The 19,576-nt window shown below is 55.2% G+C and overlaps 1 protein-coding gene across 4 annotated transcripts in view; it reads right to left on the bottom strand.

Moving 5' to 3' along the window:
• Positions 1-15,352, bottom strand: part of SDK2 (sidekick cell adhesion molecule 2) — a 263,407-nt gene extending 248,055 nt beyond the window's left edge. For all 4 annotated transcript variants that reach the window (XM_007185607.3, XM_057536211.1, XM_057536210.1 and 1 more), the window contains exon 1: positions 14,439-15,352. In XM_007185607.3, the coding sequence (XP_007185669.2) occupies positions 14,439-14,502 (64 nt within the window). In that variant the 5' untranslated portion in view covers positions 14,503-15,352. The remainder of the gene's footprint in view (positions 1-14,438) is intronic.
• Positions 15,353-19,576: the final 4,224 nt, after the last annotated feature.

Below are 19,576 nucleotides of genomic sequence, written 5' to 3'. Positions count from 1 at the left end.
AATGCATTTTTCCATCTCTGTAGTCAGAATGCATCTTACTGCAGATGAAATGGCCGCATTTTTTCTTTCTCAGCGGCACATAAAATGATGACGTGTCTTACAAGTGATGTCTTAGGTTCAACCAAATACAGGATGATGGCAATGGTGACTGTATATCTCGACTGCATGTTTTCAGCGATGCCTCCTTCCGTATGAGTTGAGGTCTGGGGTGCTCCAGTGCCCTGTTCCATGTGGAAACAGGCCTGGAGACCCCAGGCTGCTGGAGAGGGCTGGAGCCTGGGGTCCCCAGGGGCAGGGGTTGCTCTTGGGGGGAATGAACACAAAGTCATGGGCAGAGGCTGTGACAGGCTGGCAGAGTCCTTGGCAGGTGGGTCAGGAGCACGGTGGGCACGGGGTGAGCCCTCAGTTCCTTAATCCATACAATGGGGAAAGTATGCTTCCTCATAGGCTTGTCGAGAGGACCAGACAATCTGTGTCTGGTTCACGGCAAAGGCTCGGTCTGTGGGACCTCTTGTTATCACGCCCTGACTCCAAAAGCTAATTGTCTGGGAGATAAGCTGCTTTGCGTGTCTGGGGCTGAGAGCTGGGGTAGCAGAGGGGAGCCTAGGCTGAACGTCTGGGCAGGGGGCTCTAAGAGCTGACTCTCAACCCTATAAAGGGCTATTCAAGCCCATCTCACCCCAGGAGACCCTGGGGCTTATGGGAGGAAATGTGAGAGGCTGGCCCCTCTTCCAAATCCACACCTGTGGCTGATTCTTTTTTTTTTTTTTTAATAAGTTTATTCATTTTATTTATTTATTTTTGGCTGCATTGGGTCTTTGTTGCTGTGCGCAGGCTTTCTCTAGTTGTGGTGAGCGGGGGCTGCTCTCCCTTGCGTGGGCTTCTCATTGCGGTGGCTTCTCTTGTTGCGGAGCACGGGCTCTAGGCACACAGGCTTCAGTAGTTGTGGCGCACGGGCTTAGTTGCTCTGCGGCATGTGGGATCTTCCTAGACCAGGGCTCGAACCCGTGTCCCCTGCCTTGGCAGGCGGATTCTTAACCACTGCACCACCAGGGAAGCCCCCCCAGCAGGATTTCTAAAACTCTGATTCTAAAATTCATATGTAATATAAAGAAAAATATAAAATGCACCTGGCAATGGAAAGGACCTAGAATAGCCAAAACAACTCTGAAAAAGAACAAAGTCAGAGAACTAACACCACCTGCTTTCAAGGCTTATTACAAAGCAACAGTAACCAAGACAATGTGCTATCGGAATAAAGACAGACAAATAGATAAATGAAGCACAACGGTGTCCAGAAGTAGACCCACACCTATAGGGACAATTGATTTTCAACAAAGGTGAAGAGATAATTCAGTGGTGAAAAGAAAGTTTTCAAAAAACGAGGCTAGAACAACTGGATATCCACTGAAAAAAAAAAGAAGGAAAAGAAAAAGATCTATACACCAGCCAGAGAGGGGTGACCAAGGGCACAAGAAAACTTTTGGTGGTGATTGTCATCAAGATTTTGGTGATCATTTAAGGTGTTATACGTGTGTCAAGAAAAATCAAGTTGTACCCTTTAAATAGGTACAGTTTATTATGTCAAAACAAAAACAAAGCCCCCAATGTTCCCTAAGGACGTTGGGGGCCCCTCCCATCCTAGAAGACCTCAGCTTCAAGGTCACCTCCTCCAGGAAGCCTCCGCTGGGGCAGGATTCTCAGGTTACCCCTCTGCAACCCCCATCACCTGGTTCCCACCTGCACTAGCGTCCTTCACACTGTCCTCTACTACTGACCACATGCTTGATGCCCACACTTGACCATGAACAATTTGAGAGGCAGGACCTGCCTTAACCTGTGCTGGAGACCAGGCCCTGTGCTTGGCACCCAGTAGGTGCTGAGAAAGCGCTCAAAGAGCAAAGAGAGGTTTTGTTATCCACTGACGCATTAGGGTTACCTTGGCGCTTCTAGCAAAACCTGCTTCAGCCAGTGAGGACGTCACCCCCTGCCCTTCCCTTCCCAGGAAGGAGGACTCTGGGCTGGGTTTTTTTTTTCTTTCTCTTTTAAGGAAGGACTTTGGGAGCAAGAGCTTCTGATGATGAGAAAAGAAGAAGGAAGGGGAGGTGGTCCCTGCTTCCCACGTGCAACACGTATTTCACGGGTCCTGCTAACGGAGCTTCACCACCGTCCTCTGCGGCGGGGAGCGGGCAGAGCCCATCGCAGCAGAAGGGGCTCAGCATGGCCACCAGCGTGGCACCTCGGATTCTCAAACCTCTAGGCTCGTTCTTCTCAAAGTGTGGCCCCCGGAACAGTGGCAGCACATCACCTGGGAACCCGTTTAGACACTCACAGTCCTGGGCCCCGCCCCCAGATCAGATGCTCTGGGGGCAGGGCCCAGGAATCTGCATCCTAGCGAGCCCTTCAGGGGATCCGATGCAGGTTCAGGTGTGAGCCCCACCGCTCCGGGCCACCTTCTCACTTCCCGTAATGAGGCAGGTTACACCTGGGCTCCAAGAATGTGCTCCTGAGGCCCCAGATGCAAGGGTACCCCTCCTTCCTTTGGCCTCTCTTCAGTCCCCGGGTGTCCCAAGGCCTAGCACGACGCAGGGGCTGCTCTCTTGCCCCCAGCTGTGTGTCAGCATCTCAGAGGCACGCCTTTGCCGCGGCTCGGACGCTTAGGCTGGGCTCAGCGGGTCCAGGGCCCCGAAGCTCTCACACAGCAGAGGCACAAGAGAAGCTGTAGTCAGAGACCTGCTCCCCGCACCCTGGGGCTGGACATTCCAAGTTCCTGGAGAGACAATGGGTCCTAACATTGCAGGCGAGGTGGCAGGCAGGGGGGCGCAGACAATGGGCCTGTGTTTCTCCCCATGCCTTCCTGCTGCCGCTCTCAGCCAGGGCCCCTGTGAGGGAGGCTGAACCATCAAAAGCACAGCGGTTCACCCAGCAGATCCCCACTGCCTCTGCCCAGGGCCCAGGCTGAGGCTGGGGCCCCCTCATCACACCCTCCCTTGCTCCCTGGGGCTGAACAATGTTCCTTTTTCCTGAAGGCTTCCGGCATCTTCTAGGCTCTTCAGCCGCTAAGGCCTCGGGAGAAAGCGGTTAAATGCCAACACCTCTCTCCTTCTCCCTGACGCCCTGACCTCTGTCCTCCTGGGGCAGGGAGAACGGGCAGTGGACAGAGCTCTGCAGCCCAGCCAGAAGCACCTCCTCTCGCCCCGGCTGATTTCTCTTCATTAGTGCAATCACATCAACCCTGACAGCAGCGTGTTTATTACCGCCCTGACGACAACCATTTTTCACCCAGTGATGCACAGCCTGGTAATGAGCTTGGGGCAGAGCTAATGAGGAACTCCCCCCGGGCCTCCTGGGCAGCTCCGGCCCCTCGATGGCCTGCCCGCCGACCCGCCCACCCCCTGCCTACAGCCGCTCCACCAGGGCAGGGAGATGGGATTCCAAACTGGGAGGTCAAGGGCCACTGGGCCGAGCCTGCCGGGAGCTGCGCAAAGTCAGTGGGCATCTGCTCGAGTGGGGTGACTTCAAGGTTGACCGAGCAAGAAGGCGTGAGTGCTGGGCACTGTCTCAGGGCAGGAGAGGGACAAACAGCCACGATGGGGAAGGCTGGCTGCCCCAGGGGAGCCTGGGAGGGTACGGATGTGCTGGGCTTTGCTTCCAGGAGCCCAAGAACTTCTAGAGGATTCGGGAGGGGGTGGCTGAAGTTGACCTGGAACATTTAGTTAGTGCTGCAAGGGCTGGGCGTGGAGCTGCTGCTGGAATGCAGATTACACTAGGGCCCTGCTTTGCTGGAGGATGGGCTTCTGGTCACCTCGGCTCTCCTGGAAGCCACCGATGCATGTCAGTGAGAAAGACCCCTGGGCGGTGGGCACAGTTATCATGGAGCCCAGCGCCTCTTACTAGGGAGGGTCTTCAGGCCCTCACTCAGCGCCCTGCCCCAGCTCTTTTTCAGTCACAGCTACAGTGGTAGAGTTGATGATGTCTGATGCATCTGGTGGCTTGTCCAGTGCAAATTAAAAGGGGAAGGAGAGAGGGCCCAGGGAGAGGCCAGGAGACAGGCCCCCTAATGGTATGGAAGCTAAGGGAATACCCAGCAAACACCAAGCATCCAAGCAGCAGGGTCCTCTAGGGACCTAGAAGGCACCAGACCACTCGGGCAGAAGGTTAGGGTGGCCTGGGGTCGATTACATTTGGGACACAACTACTTTAGGAAGTGGATATGTAGATAAAACGTTACAGAAACATTTAAATACAAATGCTTGAAATATATATGTGTAAAGCATCTTAGAATCTTACAGATGATGTGACCCAAGAGATCACCTCATTCAAGTTTTTCAAAGCCAAGTTTTGCCCTCTATCCCGGGGGTTCAGGAAGCCAGGGGGCAGACATACCACATCTTCCAGCAACATCAATGGGCTTTAAAATCTCCTTTGTGTGTTAAAATAGAACTCAGGGAGACTGTGGAACGGAATGCAAAATTTCACGCATTTAAAAAGTAAAATATTAAAAAGGAAAAGGTTGTGAGGATGGCGGGCCGCTTCAGGCTGCATGGTCAGATCCCCCAGGGCACGTGTCCACCTCCTCCACTGCTAGAGCCCTTCACGGAGGCGCTTGGAAATGCTGTACTTATGCACCCACCTTTTCCCACGGAGGACATGGGGGCCAAGAGGGACCCAGTGAGAATGGGTTGTGGCCTCTGAGGCCCACAGGCCTATTACCTTCTCTCTGATGTTACTATTACCCTACAGCACCCTGCTTTAAAGGGTTAACTTCATTAATGGCAAACAATAATTTATGTCTAATACCTCTCTCCTTGTTGATGAAGGGTTATTACCTAAACTCAAGGAGTTTGTAATTAAAGAAATCAGTCACACACGCGAAAAGGTAATTCAGAATCAACAAGGCCAAGTGCCAAAGGAGACATCTAGACCACTGGCATCCCGACGGCTCGTAGGCATCTGGGAGGATGCGTTCCAGCCATGGGACCCAGGGGAGGATGAGAGGATGGGGTGCAGAGGGGAGGCAGGAGGGAAAGGCGCTGATGGCTTGTGGGGATGGGCAGTGAGCATGGGGGAGGGGGAGGGTGGAGGGTGGAGGGAGGGAGAGGTGAGATGGCAGCCATGCACAGGGCCAGACTGGGGAGGGCTTGGCGGTGGTACCCAGTGGGGGAAGCCATGAGGGTAAAGGCCTATCAGTGGGGTGGGGAGGGGGAGATGCAAGAGGTCTCAGCATTCAGATCCTACCGCTAAGACCCTGTGGGAGAGCAGATGGGGCATCTTGAAAGGGTTCTGAGTTTTTTCGAGAGAGGAGAGGCCATTCCAGCCTACAGCCCGTGCCCTACCCCTGCCCCCACCCAAGCTGGGGTAGAGCCTGTGGTCCAATGAGACAGCTCCCAAATCCCCAAGCAACATGGTCAGCCTTTCCTGAATGTGGATGCCTTGACCAGATCAAAAGCAATGACCTAAGAGGCAGCTGACCTGCCCTCACTGTCTCTTTCTTACAAGTCAAGGGACCTTGGCAAGTTTCTTCACGTTTCTGAACTTCAATGCTAACAAGGTTAATAACAACACCTTCTGGCCAAAATCCTTCATAGGTTGCGGTGAAGAGAAACATGAGATGTCTGTGAACGCTACCCTCAGAAATTTGAGTTTTTAGGAGAGGAGCCAGTAAAAACATTCACCTCAAGGCCTGAACAGCTGATAATAGCTTAATATGTGGGTTCTCAGTCACGTATTTGCATTTGAAGCTGGAGGCAGGGAATGTCTCAACCAAATAAATAAATCCCTAATAATGGAAGTTTAGATGCTACTGGCAGGTCTGTGAAAGAGAAAGAGAGCAGCGGCATTTGGGGACAGGGCGCATGACAAATTGTAGGCCCAAAGCTGACCTTGCTTCGCTGACACCAAGATGACAATAATGACGATGATGGACACTTACTCAGTGTTTGCTAGACACTGAGCTCTGTCCTAAGAGCTTAGCATATCTCATTAAATCTTGTCACAACCCTGTGAGGTGAGGACGACTGTTATCTCCATTTTACAGATGGAAAAACCGTGGCACAGACAGGCTATGTAACTGATCTACGGTCATCCGAGCAGTAGATGACGGGTAAATGAATTCAGGGAGTCGTGTATGTTTCAGGCCCCTTAGAGGCCTGTTCTGTCCCACCTGGACCCTCTGATAGCACACTCTGGATTGGCCCTCATAGTTCAAAGCAAGGAATGGGGCATCTGTACCAGATTCAGACCCGGCTCACATGATATGGGACAAGGCAGTCGTGCAGGTGCCATTGCTCAGACTTTAGACAACACACCTCCCTCCCCATTTGCAGGTTTGCACCCCCGTGGAGGAATCCAGGTGTGGGGGACCCGGGCCCGGGCTCCAGCAGGCCCTGGAGAGTCACCATGTCCACCCCAGAAGCCGAACTCCCCGAATGGGCTGCATTACGGCCAATAATATTTTCTCCTTTCAGGATTAGCACATCATCAAAATTTAATCACCCCTCTGGGTCACTAATAGCTTCCTAAATGGCATCAAAGTTTAATTGCTGCTTTTCTCCACCCGATTCAACTTAGAAGACTCTCTGGAGGTCGGTCACTGGCCAGCCAGTCATGAACGCCCCAGGTGACCCTAGGGAGACTCCCCAGACATCTCCAGGGAGGGGACAGGGGAAAGCAAGAGAGGAGGCAAGGGAGGAAGGGGTTCCCCTCCTGACCGCTCATGTTCTGCAAGCTTAAGGCCCACTGAGGACACAACTGGGGCAGAGGCAAGAACCAGGAGGGTCAGGAGGAGAAGGAGGAATTCCCAGGGCGACTTCCAAACTCCACCCCCGCCCCTGGGCCACAAAGCACGACAGGCTGGGCATCTCTCATCGGCAAGATATCAGTGAAGGATGTCGTGCAGGTGCAGGGCAGCCCGGGGCAGTGGAAAGATGCCCCATAGAGCCCTGGGTTCAAATACTGACTTCTTTTTTTTATTATTGGGGTACAGTTGTTTTACAATATTGTGTTAGTTTCTACTGTACAGCAAAGTGAAGTAGTGTTCCCTGTGCTATATAGCCGGTTCTCATTAGTTATCTATTTTATACATATTAGTGTATATATGTCAATCCCAATCTCCCAATTCATCCCACCCCCCTCCCTTCCCCCCTTGGTGTCCATACGTTTGTTCTCTACATCTGTATCTCTATTTCTGCCCTGTAAACCAGTTCATCTGTACCATTTTTCTAGATTCCACATGTATGTGTTAATACACGATATTTGTTTTTTTCTTTCTGACTTACTTCACTCTGTATGGCATCTCTAGGTCCATCCACGTCTCTACAAATGACCCAGTTTCATTCCTTTTTATGGCTGAGTAATATTCCATTGTATATATGTACCACACCTTCTTTACCCATTTGTCTGTCGATGGACATTTACATTGCTTCCATGACCTGGCTATGGTACAAATCTTGACTTCCTAGCTGTGGGGCCTTGGGCAGGCAATGGCTCTGAGCCTCAGGTTACCCACACGTTGGAGGTGAAGGAGGTCAGAGGCAGGTAACGACTGTAATACACTTGACACAAAGAACTGGGTGGCTATTGGGAGCTGGCTTCCCCTCTTTAGATCCCTAGGATGGGGAGAGGAGGCCAAATCATTCTACACTGGGGAAGAAGCAAAAGAAACTGAAGCAAGAGGAGGATACGGGGGAAATATGGAGAAAAGATACCAGCGGAAAAATCTGGAAACAAAATGCAACTTGAGATCCAATCTTAAGACCCTTTGGCGGGGCAAATACAGAAGCACAAATATAGTTACATTAGCTTATTAAGTGCTTCTGATACGTCAGGCTCCATGCCGAGTGCTCTGCTTGTGTCATCTCATTTACTTCTCCTTGTATTACAAACAAGCCAACGGGGCTTGAGCATAAAAGTGATGGAATGCAAAGTGGCAGAGATGAACCCAAACTGACAGAGCTTGAACCCAGGTTGGCCCAGTTCCAAGGCACTGGCCCCTCTACATGCCACTTCTCAACAGCTTAAGGAAAAAAAAACCTCAAAAGGCAGGAAAGTAAGAGCACAGACAGGGGTATGCTTTAGGGATGGCCCTGTCTTGGGTGAAGTGATTCTCTGTATGAAATGCTCTTCTGGAGACCACAGTATCATCTCTGCAGTTATTAGGAATGCTCGACATCACCAGTGTGCGTCGAGATGCTCTTTTTCCAGCACACAGAAGACCGCACTTCCCAGCTCCCTTGCCTGGGAAGGACCACTGGGTGGGACCACGTGATCAGCTCTGGCCAATGGGCTGCCAGGGGAAGTGAGCCAGGCTAGAGTATTTAATTGTAAATGCATGTCTTCCCCTCTCAGGTATTTCAAAAGGTGCCTCCACGCCTGGATGGGCATTACCTAAGCCCCCTACCAGTCCTCCCAATTTCCTCCCCATCGAAAGACGGAGCTCAGCTGATAGAGATTCAGCAAGGACCCAACCCAGAGGCCCTACTGGTAGAGGCAGCTTCACCTGCAGGGCCAGAGGTGGGAAAAGCTGGGAACAGGGGCGAGGAAGTCTGAGCAAGGGCTCCTGGCTCAGCAGAAACACCATCCTGGATTGACAAGTACACACTGCTATATTTAAAATGGAAAACCAGCAAGGACCTACTATATAGCACAGGGAACTCTACTCAATATTATCAATGCGTAACAACCTAAATGGGAAAAGGATTTGAAAAAGCATCGATACACGTATATGTAGAACTGAATCACTTCGCTGTACACCTGAAACTAACACAACATTGTTAATCAACTATACTCCAATGTAAAATAAAAAGTTAAAAAAAATAAACACTATTCCACGGAAGCCCAGGCTGGAGGGCAGGGCTCCCATCCCTGGGGGGCTTGGCTGTTCATCGCAGTGGGGGCTCCACGGCACGGGGCGTAGGTGATGTGCAGAGGGGCCCGTGAGAGTGGGTGAGCGGCTGGAGAGGAGCTGGAGAAGCAGGGAGAGACCAGATGACAGAGGGCTTTATGCCGTAGGTAAGTGTTCATTCATTCACACATTCATTGATGGATTCTTTGTTCACTAATTCGTATTTGTTGAGCTCCTTCTATCTGCCAGGCACTCTCCTAGCAGCTGGGGATACAGCAGGGGATAATATAAAGCCCCGCCCACATGAGAGAGACCAGCAATAAACAAGCCAATATATGCCAGATGGAGCTGAGGGCTGTGGAGAGAGGAAAGCAGGCTCAGGGGTGGGTGCTTGGAGATGCCACGTTACAGGGTGTTTAGGGACGGATCAGGGACATCAGAGGAAAGGCCCGATTAAATAAGGACTGAGCTGTGCAGACATCTGGGAGGAGTGGGCACGGCTGCAGGGACCACAGGACCCTCCAGCGCCAGTTCAGAGGCCAGAGCACAGTGGTGAGGTCTAGGAACACAAGGGCGGTCAGTGCGGTGGACAGCAGTGAGCGAAGGTGAGGCTGGAGAGGAGGATGTGTGTGGGAGCGAGGGGTGTGGATTATGACATCCTTATACCTGGTGGCCCACACATTATAAGCACTGAACACTTACTAAGGGCATCTTTAAAGTGATGGAGATAATCTCATTTAACATTACAAAAAAAAAATCCTACGAGGTAGATAACAAGACTTATTTTTAACTCCGTTTCCTCATTTTACAGATGAGGAAACTGGGCCTCAGCTCCGGGTGGCTCAGCGATAGAGGAAGCCCAGGACCAGGCTGGAAGCCATCGCCATTGCCAAGTTGGCACCTCCAGTATCGGCAGGAGAGGGGCCTCAGTGGGGCTCCCGGGGCTCAGAGAGGGGCTTTCTGGACCAGACACCTGGCTCGGGGAGTCTGATGAGACAAGCTGTGCAGCCCCTCCCTCCCCTCCCTCCAGGACCCTGAGCAGTCCCGGTGGGTCCCTGGCTCGGCACTGCTCACTGGCCCCGCCTTCTGTCCCTGGAGGACAGGAGTGGGTGGGAGGACGAGTGGTGGGGTTAGTAGTGGGGATGTCTCAGCAACCCGGCTTGTTTTCCTTTCCATTACAGGCAGTTGGGGCTGCTGCTGGCCCATTTGTTGCTATTGGCATCCCAAGGCCCCAAATTTATGATGACTAATTCCCACCGCTTCAGGCAGCTCCAGGGCTGTCTGCGGCAATGTGCTCCAGGCGGGGCCAGGGTGGAAATCCCGCAGGCAGCACCCTAACACCCGGCATCAATTCCAACTCAGTTTCCTGACTCCCTGAGGGGCCAGGAGGCAAGAGGGCAGGGAGGGTGAGGTTCCAGCCAATCAGAGGACTCCTTCACCCACAGCCAAATCCTAGGATAACCAGACACAGGGAGCTTCAGCAACATAAAGCACGACTGTCTAACAACCAGCCTGTTTTGTAAGGTAGTGAGTCCCCCATCACCAGGGGTATGCAAGCAGAGACCACATGGCCACTTGTCCCAGGCTTGTAGGCAGGGGGCAGCACTAGATGATTTTTCATGTTTCTTTCAAGTCAAATGTACTGATTACGTTAGTCCTCAGGACAGAGAACAAGCTCATTCTCTATTACCGTTTAGCTTACAGCCCAATTGTGTCCTGTGGTACAAGATGCAGTGCATACCAATATGCAGTTTAACACACTATTTTAAAGTCGGCCGTTCAGGCACTGTTTAAACAGAAAACTGCCGTAAAGGACTTGGCCTCTTTCCCAGCCTCCCTTCCCCGATGGAACAAGGTTCCTGGCCCCTACTTTGGCCTTCCAGCAGAGGACATAAAGGAGAGGTGGTCGATAAATATTTGCCGAACAAATGCACGAAAGGGAGAGTTTCTGAGGCAGGTATCAGGCTGCCAGCATGATTTGGTCTCTGGACGGGGTTCCTGAGTCTGTCCACCCCAGGCAGGGGTGATCTTCTGCGGCCAAAACAAGCACCAAACGGTGTCACTCACCAATCCACAGCCAGAATGTTCCAGACTGCCCAGCTGAAGCCCAGGGGTGCACAGGGCGAGGGCGAGGGGTGTGCGGGGCCGAGAGCCACCTCTCTGGCCCTGGGAGAAGGGGAGGTAGGGAACAGGGACACCCCCAGGGCCACCCTCGCGTGGGGCGGGGTCTCTTGACACATACCAGCTGAGCCGCAGGCAAGCACGCCAGTCAGCCTTGTGGTAATGAGTATGAAGCCCTGATCAATAAGTTATTTTTTGCTGTCAGTAATTAATAATTATAGCTTAGCCACAGCATGTAATTAAACTTTCATCCCACTCCCTTGAGTGCTGTTTGGCTTTTATTGTGATTACCTCCCAGCAGTAAACTTTCTCCCTTTGGGGCCTTCGGGATCCTCCGGGGCTGGGCTTCCCAATCCCCCTTCAGGGTTTTCCCACCGCCTGGTTCCCTCAGCTCAGACTCCCCTCTGTTCCTCCCCCAGGCACCGTTCACTTGAAAGAAGCTTCTGGACCAGCTGGCTGGGCTCTGCTGCCCTCCTTCCAGCCTCCCAGCCTCTGAAAGATGTCCACCAGCAGTGATCAAGCTTCGAGGCACGTGAAACATCTTGCGAGGTGCTTGTTAAAATGCAGACACCCTCCAATCCGAGTGCCTGGGAGTCTGGATCGGGACCGCTGCAGGGCCACTTTGGGTCATGGTGATGAGGCCACAGAAGGAAGTCAGAGAAGGGTCTTGGGTGAGGAAAAGGCCTTCAAGGCCTTTTCAGTGGGTGGCCAGGAACTCATGGTCCCCTGGCTAATAGTGTACAAACAATCATAATAACAACAATAATCACAATTACCCTTTATTGAGCACCTTCTATGTGCCAGGCACTTGCTAGGCACCCCCGGAATACCTGGTGTCCTCATACGTACTCTGCTCCTTTTACAACACCCCTGCGCTGAGTTTGGGGAAAGAGTGGGAATCACGTGACATCACGTTTCAGGGGCAACGATCAAATGGTAGCTTTCCGTATAAACAGGTAGTGTTGCCCAGGTTCTGCACCTGAAAAAAACTAGGTTAAGTCTACATAAATCCGGCAGCCAATGTGAGGTTTGTCCCAAGACAGGAAGACGGCTTGGTCCCTCGCTCTGTATCATGATTAGAGAACGGGGCTCGTGGGCTCAGAAGTGACAAACAGCCCCAGTGGCTCTAACCAGCCCAAAGGGTTAATGGCATGGCCTCAAACTCAAAAGCAAAGCAAAAGGAGAAAACAGCAAAGGAGAGACTCCACTCTCTAACCCCAAAGCAGATGAGAAACAACCCCCTGGAACCCCATGCTTGACCCTGTTCCCCCGATACACAATGCAGCAGTGCCCCCAGACCTGGGCCGAGACCAAGTTCCCATAATCCTCTGCATGGTTTGCCGCCCTGGAGACAAATGGAGGGAGAGTACCCGATGGATGCTGGAAAACACTCTCTCGGAGCCAGAGAACACAAACGGAGCAGCAGGGAACCTGGGCAGCCACGCTCAAGCCGGCAGCAAACAAGAGAAGCAGGAGAGAGAGAGGGAATCAATCAAAGAGACCTTCGCCACTTCTGACAGGGCGAGCCCCTCCCGCTGGAAGCACAAGGACATGAGGTGGCCTGGCCTGAACTTCAGCAGGATGGATGCGTGGAATCTTGGACTTAGGTGGATGGGACAGGTGTGGAGGTGGGACATGGAAACGACTTGCCGACCCAGAAGGAAGGACCTTCAGGTGCCCTGGGGACTCCTTACAAGCCTGGTTTTGGATGGAACAAGAACTAATGAGCGGCCTGCTCAGGGAAATCGTGGGGTTACTGGAGTCTGTGCAGTGATTAAGTCAGAAGCATCCAGATAGAGATGGACACCCCTCAGAGTCCGCCCAGCCCCCTGGCTTTCAGCTAGTAACCCCATGGACACCTCAGAACAAATCTGTGAGGTGCCCCAGGACTAACCTGTTCTATTCTGCCAGCCTCCCATTCCCCCTGGACCCTTAGAAGAAGGGCCCCGTCCCAGCAAGCCCACCCCAGCTGCAGATGGTCCTGGTTCCAGGGAGAGAGGGGCTTAGAACTCACCTGGTCCCAGTCCAGACTCCTGCCCCCAGATCACCCAGCAGCCTTCGCCAAGTCACCTAATGCCCCTAGACCTCAGTTTTCCCATCTGTTAAACGGCTACTAGAATAAGACGACCTCTGAAGTCCCTGCCTGCTAGAAGATTTTATGATGATCATAAAAATAATAACTTTTATTACCTTACATTTACAGGGCCCCGTTACAAAATTTCTAAGTGCTTTAACGCAAATTACGTTGTAAAATCCTCCCCTCCACCCTGTGAGTGAGAGTTGATTATTTTTATCTGTTTGATCTTGCCTCTCTGGGCTACCTGACGCTGGGCTCACTGGAGTCCCTTCTTCCCTGCGACTCCGGGACTCCAGAAATGGGGTGGGGCCCTTTCGAGGTTGCAGCCTCCGCAGACCGGCGCCCCCTGGGTGGGTCCAGGCCCCCTCCCGAGCCTGGAAGAAGGAAGGCCAAGCCCTGGGAGTCCTGGAGCTCAGTCCAGGCTTCGTCTCCCGCCGCCCCCAGCAGGCGCCGCTCGGACACCGCTGGCACTGCTGTCTGGATCTGCGAACACCAAAGGCAAGGAGGCACGGGTGCAGCCGCCCTCCCCCGCTGGGACCTGCCCGAGGACTGGCGGTCTGTCTGGGCATCCGCCCTCTGGAGGGGGGCAGGGCGGATCGATCACGCCTCCTCCTCTTTCCCAACACTCCCACCCAAACCCACCAGCCCTTCTCCACCCTGAGGCTGCTCCAGGCAGCTGCAGGTCAGAGCGGCGGCTGCAGACACTTGAGCGGCCAGTGGAGCTGGAGGCAAAGGCGGGACGCTGAGTGTGTCTGGGGGCGGGCGCGAGAGGAGAGGGCCTCAGACCCTCAGACCTCGCCTCCGGCGAGCACCGCGAAGCACCCCAGCCCTGGCGGCCGGCCAGGCAGCCAGGCGCGGGCTCCGAGACTTGGCCAGGCCCCGAGACTGCCCTCCCGGGGCGACCATCCAGGAGCCCAGCGCTCTACTCCGGCTCCTTCCCGCCGCCCTCCCGCCCCACTGCCTCGCCCCGGGGCGGGCCAGCGCGTGCCCGGCAGGGCCTTGCCCTTCCTCGCGGACACCGAGCGGGGACCCAGGAGCCCGGCCTGAGGAGCTGGGTGCAGCCGGGCGCTGAGCCCGGCACGGAATGGCGCGCCCCTCCCACACCAGACCGAGGGCACTCAGCCCGGGTGGGGGGGTAGCGACCCCCCCCACCCCGACTCCTCTTAGCCTCCACGAGCGACGCCTCCCTGCACGGACCCCCACCTTCCCTTATTCGGAAGCCACAAGTCTCAGCAAGACCGCTCCAGCCCCCCAAAGAGAGCCCCCAAACTCGGGGAAAGGGGCCTGAAACTCCCGGGAGAGGGCTCTGCCCAGGCCAAGCCTGGGGTCCCGGAGGCGACCGTGAGGCCAGCGAGCTCCCGCGCCCCTTCCCCAGCCCCACTGGGGGCGGCACTGTACCTTGGGCTCCGGCCGCGCGGATCTGGTGCAGGGCCAGCAGAGTCCAGATCAGTAGTCCCCACATGGCAACCAGCCTTTTCTTCGGGGGGTTGGTCTTCCGTACAGTTTTATAATCCTGGTGAGGTCCGGTACCCCGTGGGTACGTCCCGGGAGACTGTCTACGCGGCTCCGGCCCGGAGCGGTATCCGCCGGGGAAGGGAGGCGCTGGCGACCCCAACCCTTCCTCCTCTTCTTTAGTACAAGTCCAATCCCCGCGGCGCTCCGGGAAGGCGAGGCGCGAGCAAAGAGGAGGAGAATGAAGCCGCTCTCGGTCTCGGGGCGCCTCCCCGCTTAGCAGCCCAACTCCGACTTCTTCTCCCGGGCAGGGCGGCCTCGCTGATCTGACCGGGTCGCGGGCCGGGCTCCGGAATAAAGCGACAACTTCAGGAAACTTCCTCCCGTGGCCACGTTGCCCGCCCCCTGCCCGCCCCCTGCCCGCCCCCTGCCCGCCCCCTGGTCGCCCCCTGGTTGGGTGCTCCGCGCGGACGCAGTCACCGCCGATCCGGGCGCCGGGCCCCCGGGGCCGCGCGGGAGGCGAGCGCGGCGGCAGACGCGGGTGCGGGGCTTCTTTCAGGGGCGCCGGGTTCAGGAGGCGCGGTGAGCATAGCGGTCCGAATCTCCCTGGAGCTGAAGTTTTCTTCTCTCTAACTTTGCAGGCGGCATCTGGCGGGGCCGAACCACCTCTCTCGGCTCCACCGCCCCGGCGCCTAATCCGGGGACTCTCGGTCCCTCCTGGGGACGCCGGGCCCGTGCCCGCCCTCGGCTCCGCGCCCAGCGGGCTAGCAAACTTTGCGGGTCCCGCGGCCCGGCGCGCCGCCCCGCGAGCCCATGTCCGCTCCGGCTGCGGGGCGGCGGGGACGTCTGCTGGGCTCGGCGACCCGGGCTTGTCGCCGGCGCCCGGGCGCGGAGCCTCCTGCTGGCCCGAGGCTGGAGCCGGGCGGCTCTGCCCTCCGCCGCTCCCCGGCCGGAGCTCTCGGCGAGGCGCGCGGAGAGCCTGGCGGGCGGCCCCGGTTCCGGGGGCGCGGCGCCTCCTCGGACGCCCGGCGCGCGCCGACCTCCCGGGCAGGAGAAGCAGCGGCCGCCGCGCCCGCCCCAGCGCCTCGGTCGCGCCGCCGGCCCCCTCGGCCGCTCGTTCGCCGAACCCGCCGCCCTCGGCTTCCCGGGCTCGGCGTCCGGAGAGCCACTCCTGCCTGCGCCGAGCGGGAGCTGCGCGGGCCGCGTGAGCCGGGGACGAGCGCGGCGGAGGCGGAGGCGGAGACGCGGCGAGGGGGGCCGAGCGCTACCCCGTGGCCGCGACTGAAGAGCAGCCTGCGCCCGGGGAGGGGGGCGGCGACGGCGGCGGCCCCGAGCCAGGCCCGGGAGCGAGCCCTGTGGAAACACGAGCCGTTTGCGCGGCCGCGGGCGCCCAGCCTCTCCGGGAGCCGCGGGAGAGCAGCAGTGCTAACCTCGAACCTGGCCGGGGCGGGATGCGCCCAGAGCCCCAGGGCTCTCTCGGCCAGCCTTCCCTTCCAGCCTCGGCCCCGCACCCCGCTCTCAAAGGCCTCATCGGACCTCTCTCCCCGAGCCGGGAACCCCGACACCCTTCGCGGACGTTGAGTAATAGGGGTGGGGGGGGTACTGGAAAGAGGGGTTCGGGCAACTGGTTGATTCCAGTTTCCCCTTCCCAGGTCAGGCTTTCAAAAGAACCGCTCAGGGAGGAGAGCAAGACAAAGGAGAGGCCTGGGACTTACAGACGGCTGAGAAAGTGAAGTTGGTGCCAAGGCATATGCATTCTTTGTTTCTTCTTTTTTTTTTCCTTTTGAGCTCTGCTTGCAAAGGGTAGAAGAATGGGAAATTAGCGAGGAAGCTATAAAAGGGAAGCTCGGAGGCTTCCTTGCTTGTAGACCACAGGAGTTAGCAGCCCTGCTGAGGGGGAAGGCCAGCTCGGGTTTGCAGGACCCAGTTAAACATTCCTGGGTACTAGACAGCTTTGCTTCCATGGATCCCTTCCTCCATTAAAAAAAAAAAAAAAAAAAGAAATCTATCTATATATATTTAAAATAATATTTATGACTGCGTTGGCACAAATATATTAATATTACATATTAAAACAATTTTCTTCAACCTAAAAGTTCATTGATTTCTTCTGATTTTAAAAGAAACGAAAACATTTCCATTTCACGCTCCCCGGCACTGCGCCTGCAGAGCCACGTGGAGTCTCCCTGTCCCTTTGGTGTTTCTGCTGGGAGCAAAGGGCCACTAGATTCCACCTGTGGGCACAGCGCTTTTCTCCTCTCTCTCCCTGGCGGCCCGCTGCAGCCCAGAGGGCACCCCTTCTGCTTGCTCTGGAGCAGACACAGCCCTGCAGACGTTTCATTACTTTTATATTCCCATCTCACCTGCCTCGGAAAAAGAACCATGGGCATTTTCTGAAAACAGCTGAGAAGCCAGCCCACTTTCCCTGCATGCTTCCATCGCCTAATGCAAACATCATTTTGCAACTTTTTCCCCTGGCAACCTGTGCTCCATCCCAGACCAAAGCCCTTCTGGCTGGCTGACTGGTAAAGGGGAGGGCTTTGGGGGCAGGTGGCCCAAGTGTGGCCAGCCCTCCTTCGTCTTACTGGCCATGCCATTGCCAGTTGCTTAGGGATGCCCAGCTGGGGCCTTGCACACTCCCTGCCTGCTCTAACTGCCCCCTCCCAGAGCGCAGGCCCTTCCCAGACCTCGGAGAACAGCTGGGCATGCAGCTATTACACTGGTGCTATTACACTCTTGGCTCACAGAGGGGGCCTGAGAGCCAGCTTTGCCAGGGACCTCTCCTCAGCCAGCAAAGGACCAGCAGAAAGGCTGTATCTCTGTTCTCCGAGGGCGGGAGCTCACATCCACCCAAACGTCTACCCTCTTCATGTCCAGTCCCAGATTTCAGTAGCAGGAGTCTGAACTGGAGGCTCCGAACAGCATTTGTTCTCTTTGTAGAAAGAGACATGTTTGCACAACCATGTGTAACCCCATACACCTTCTCCTGGGAGTTTAATCCCCAAAGGCCAGGGCAGGGCACCAACCAGTGGCTGCGGTGAGGGAGGAGGTTGTCCCTTTGTGTAGGACATCTCCAGACATGCCTGCTTGTTAGAGAGCTACGAGGATGGTACCCTTCCAGCAAGTCTTTGTCTCTATCCATCTTAGGCTGTTTCTGGCCTCGGCCTGTGTGCATAAACACACACACACACACACACACACACACACACACACACACACACACACACAGAGAAGGGAGCTATCTGATTTTGCTTCTTAGAGTTTCGCCAGCCCAGGAGGAGGCTGAACAGGGAGACTGCCACTTTGAGAGGGGCTCGTTACTGAGAAAGTCACTTGCAGACACCATGACCTCATTCTTGCCAGCAGCGGTGTAATTAGAGGTTGCAAACGGTGCAGTTACAGTGGGTGCCACACCAGGAGGGGCCGCGTGGCTTTCCCAGGCCCTCTTCTGCCACCCTCGTGCAATCCAGCCCCTTTAAATTTGAGTCTATGGGTACAGCTGTCCCGGAAAACTCGGGACAGTATCTGGGGCTTCTCCCTCCTTTCCATCCCATCTCCCTCCATCCCCAGAGCTGGCGCGTAGAAGGCTCGTCATCTTGGAGATTCTCTCTCCATCCATTCCAGTCTGTAAACTTGAGGCGGGGGGTATGGAGATGAGCACAATTCATTTCAAAAGAGAAGGAAAGGCCTGGGTCCCTCTGCTTCCCCTGCCCCTTCTCCCTTTCCAAGTGGATGAAGTGCGTTTAAAACATCACCCTTCCTGTAGAAAAACCTTTGCTAAGCCCCAAACAGGACCACTTTCTTAGCCTCCCATCCCACACATAGAGCCAGTGAGAGAGCATTACCGCAGAACTTTGCCAGGGAGACTTTGGAGTGGGAGGTGGATTACACCCTGTGCCAGCCAAGAGCAAGGAGACAAACCCCAGGACGGTCAGATGGAGCTGTTCAGTATCACAGAAAGCCAAGTGCCTCCCTCCCCACCATCCCTTGGCCTCCGACCCATCTTCCGCCCCATTTTACACACAGAAAGCAAAGGGGAGGCCAGGCGGGGTCCGCTTTTCAATCTGATTATTGTATAGTTTTTTCTATTTTCCATCTCAAATGTAACAGCAACAAGAACAGACTGTTCGTTTGCAGGGCTGGGCACGTTCTCCACCAGCGGGGACCAGGCAGGCGGCAGTGATAGCGGAGAGACAGACACGTGTGCCCGCTCCCTTGTCCCCACCCCCTCATCCCCGGTTCCCTGCTTCCCAAGGTGCTCCAGGTGCCGCCCGCAGCCAGGAAGCCCACTCCGGTGCTTAATTTGCTGAGGATGAGAAGGCAGAAAGAGTGAGCCTTGAGAGCAGGGGAAAAGGATTGGGCACGACTCAATCTAGAAGGAAGATGAAAGCGAGACCAGAAGGAGAGTCAGGGTTGAAGTGGTCTTTTAACTATGGGTTTCAGGGCAAAAATACTTCCCACACCCATCTCTTCCTCCCCAGCGTCTCATTCCAGGCTGCTCTCAGGGTTGCCGTGGGTGGGTCTGGGAAAGGGCCCCCCTGAGTAGGAACGCCCAGCAGAGCCATCTCTGCTCCACCTGAAGGGAACTCAGACAACTAATTGCCTTGAAACACGGCTTCTAGTAAATAATTAATAGCATTCTTTTTTCGTTTTGTTCTGTTTTGAGGTTGGAGAAAAGGATGGAGTAGAGTTGATGGAAGTGGTTTATTAATCTCCATGGGAAAAGAGGGGGGCTCTGGGGCCCTGTCTCAGTCAGCTCGGGCTGCCATAACCAAATACCACAGATTGGGGGCTGGGAAGTCCAAGATCAAGGTGCTGGTATATTTGATTCTTGGTGAAGGCTTGTAGATGGCCACTTTCTTGCTGTGTCCTCACATGGGAGGGTGGGGGGGTGGGTAGGAGGGAGAGGCTGGAGGGAGAGAGAGAGCTCTGGTCTCACTTCTTTTCATAAGGACACTAATGCCACCTTTGGTGTCCCATCCTTATGATCCCATCTAAACCCAATTACCTCCCAAAGACCCCATCACCTTCCAAAGACCCCATCTCCAAATATTGTCACATTTGGGGAAGGTTAGGGCTTCAAC

This window comes from Balaenoptera acutorostrata, chromosome 20 (genome assembly GCF_949987535.1).
Source record: "Balaenoptera acutorostrata chromosome 20, mBalAcu1.1, whole genome shotgun sequence".
Taxonomy (NCBI): domain Eukaryota; kingdom Metazoa; phylum Chordata; class Mammalia; order Artiodactyla; family Balaenopteridae; genus Balaenoptera; species Balaenoptera acutorostrata.
Note: the sequence above shows the minus strand (reverse complement) of the source record. Positions and strands in the feature narration are given on the sequence as shown.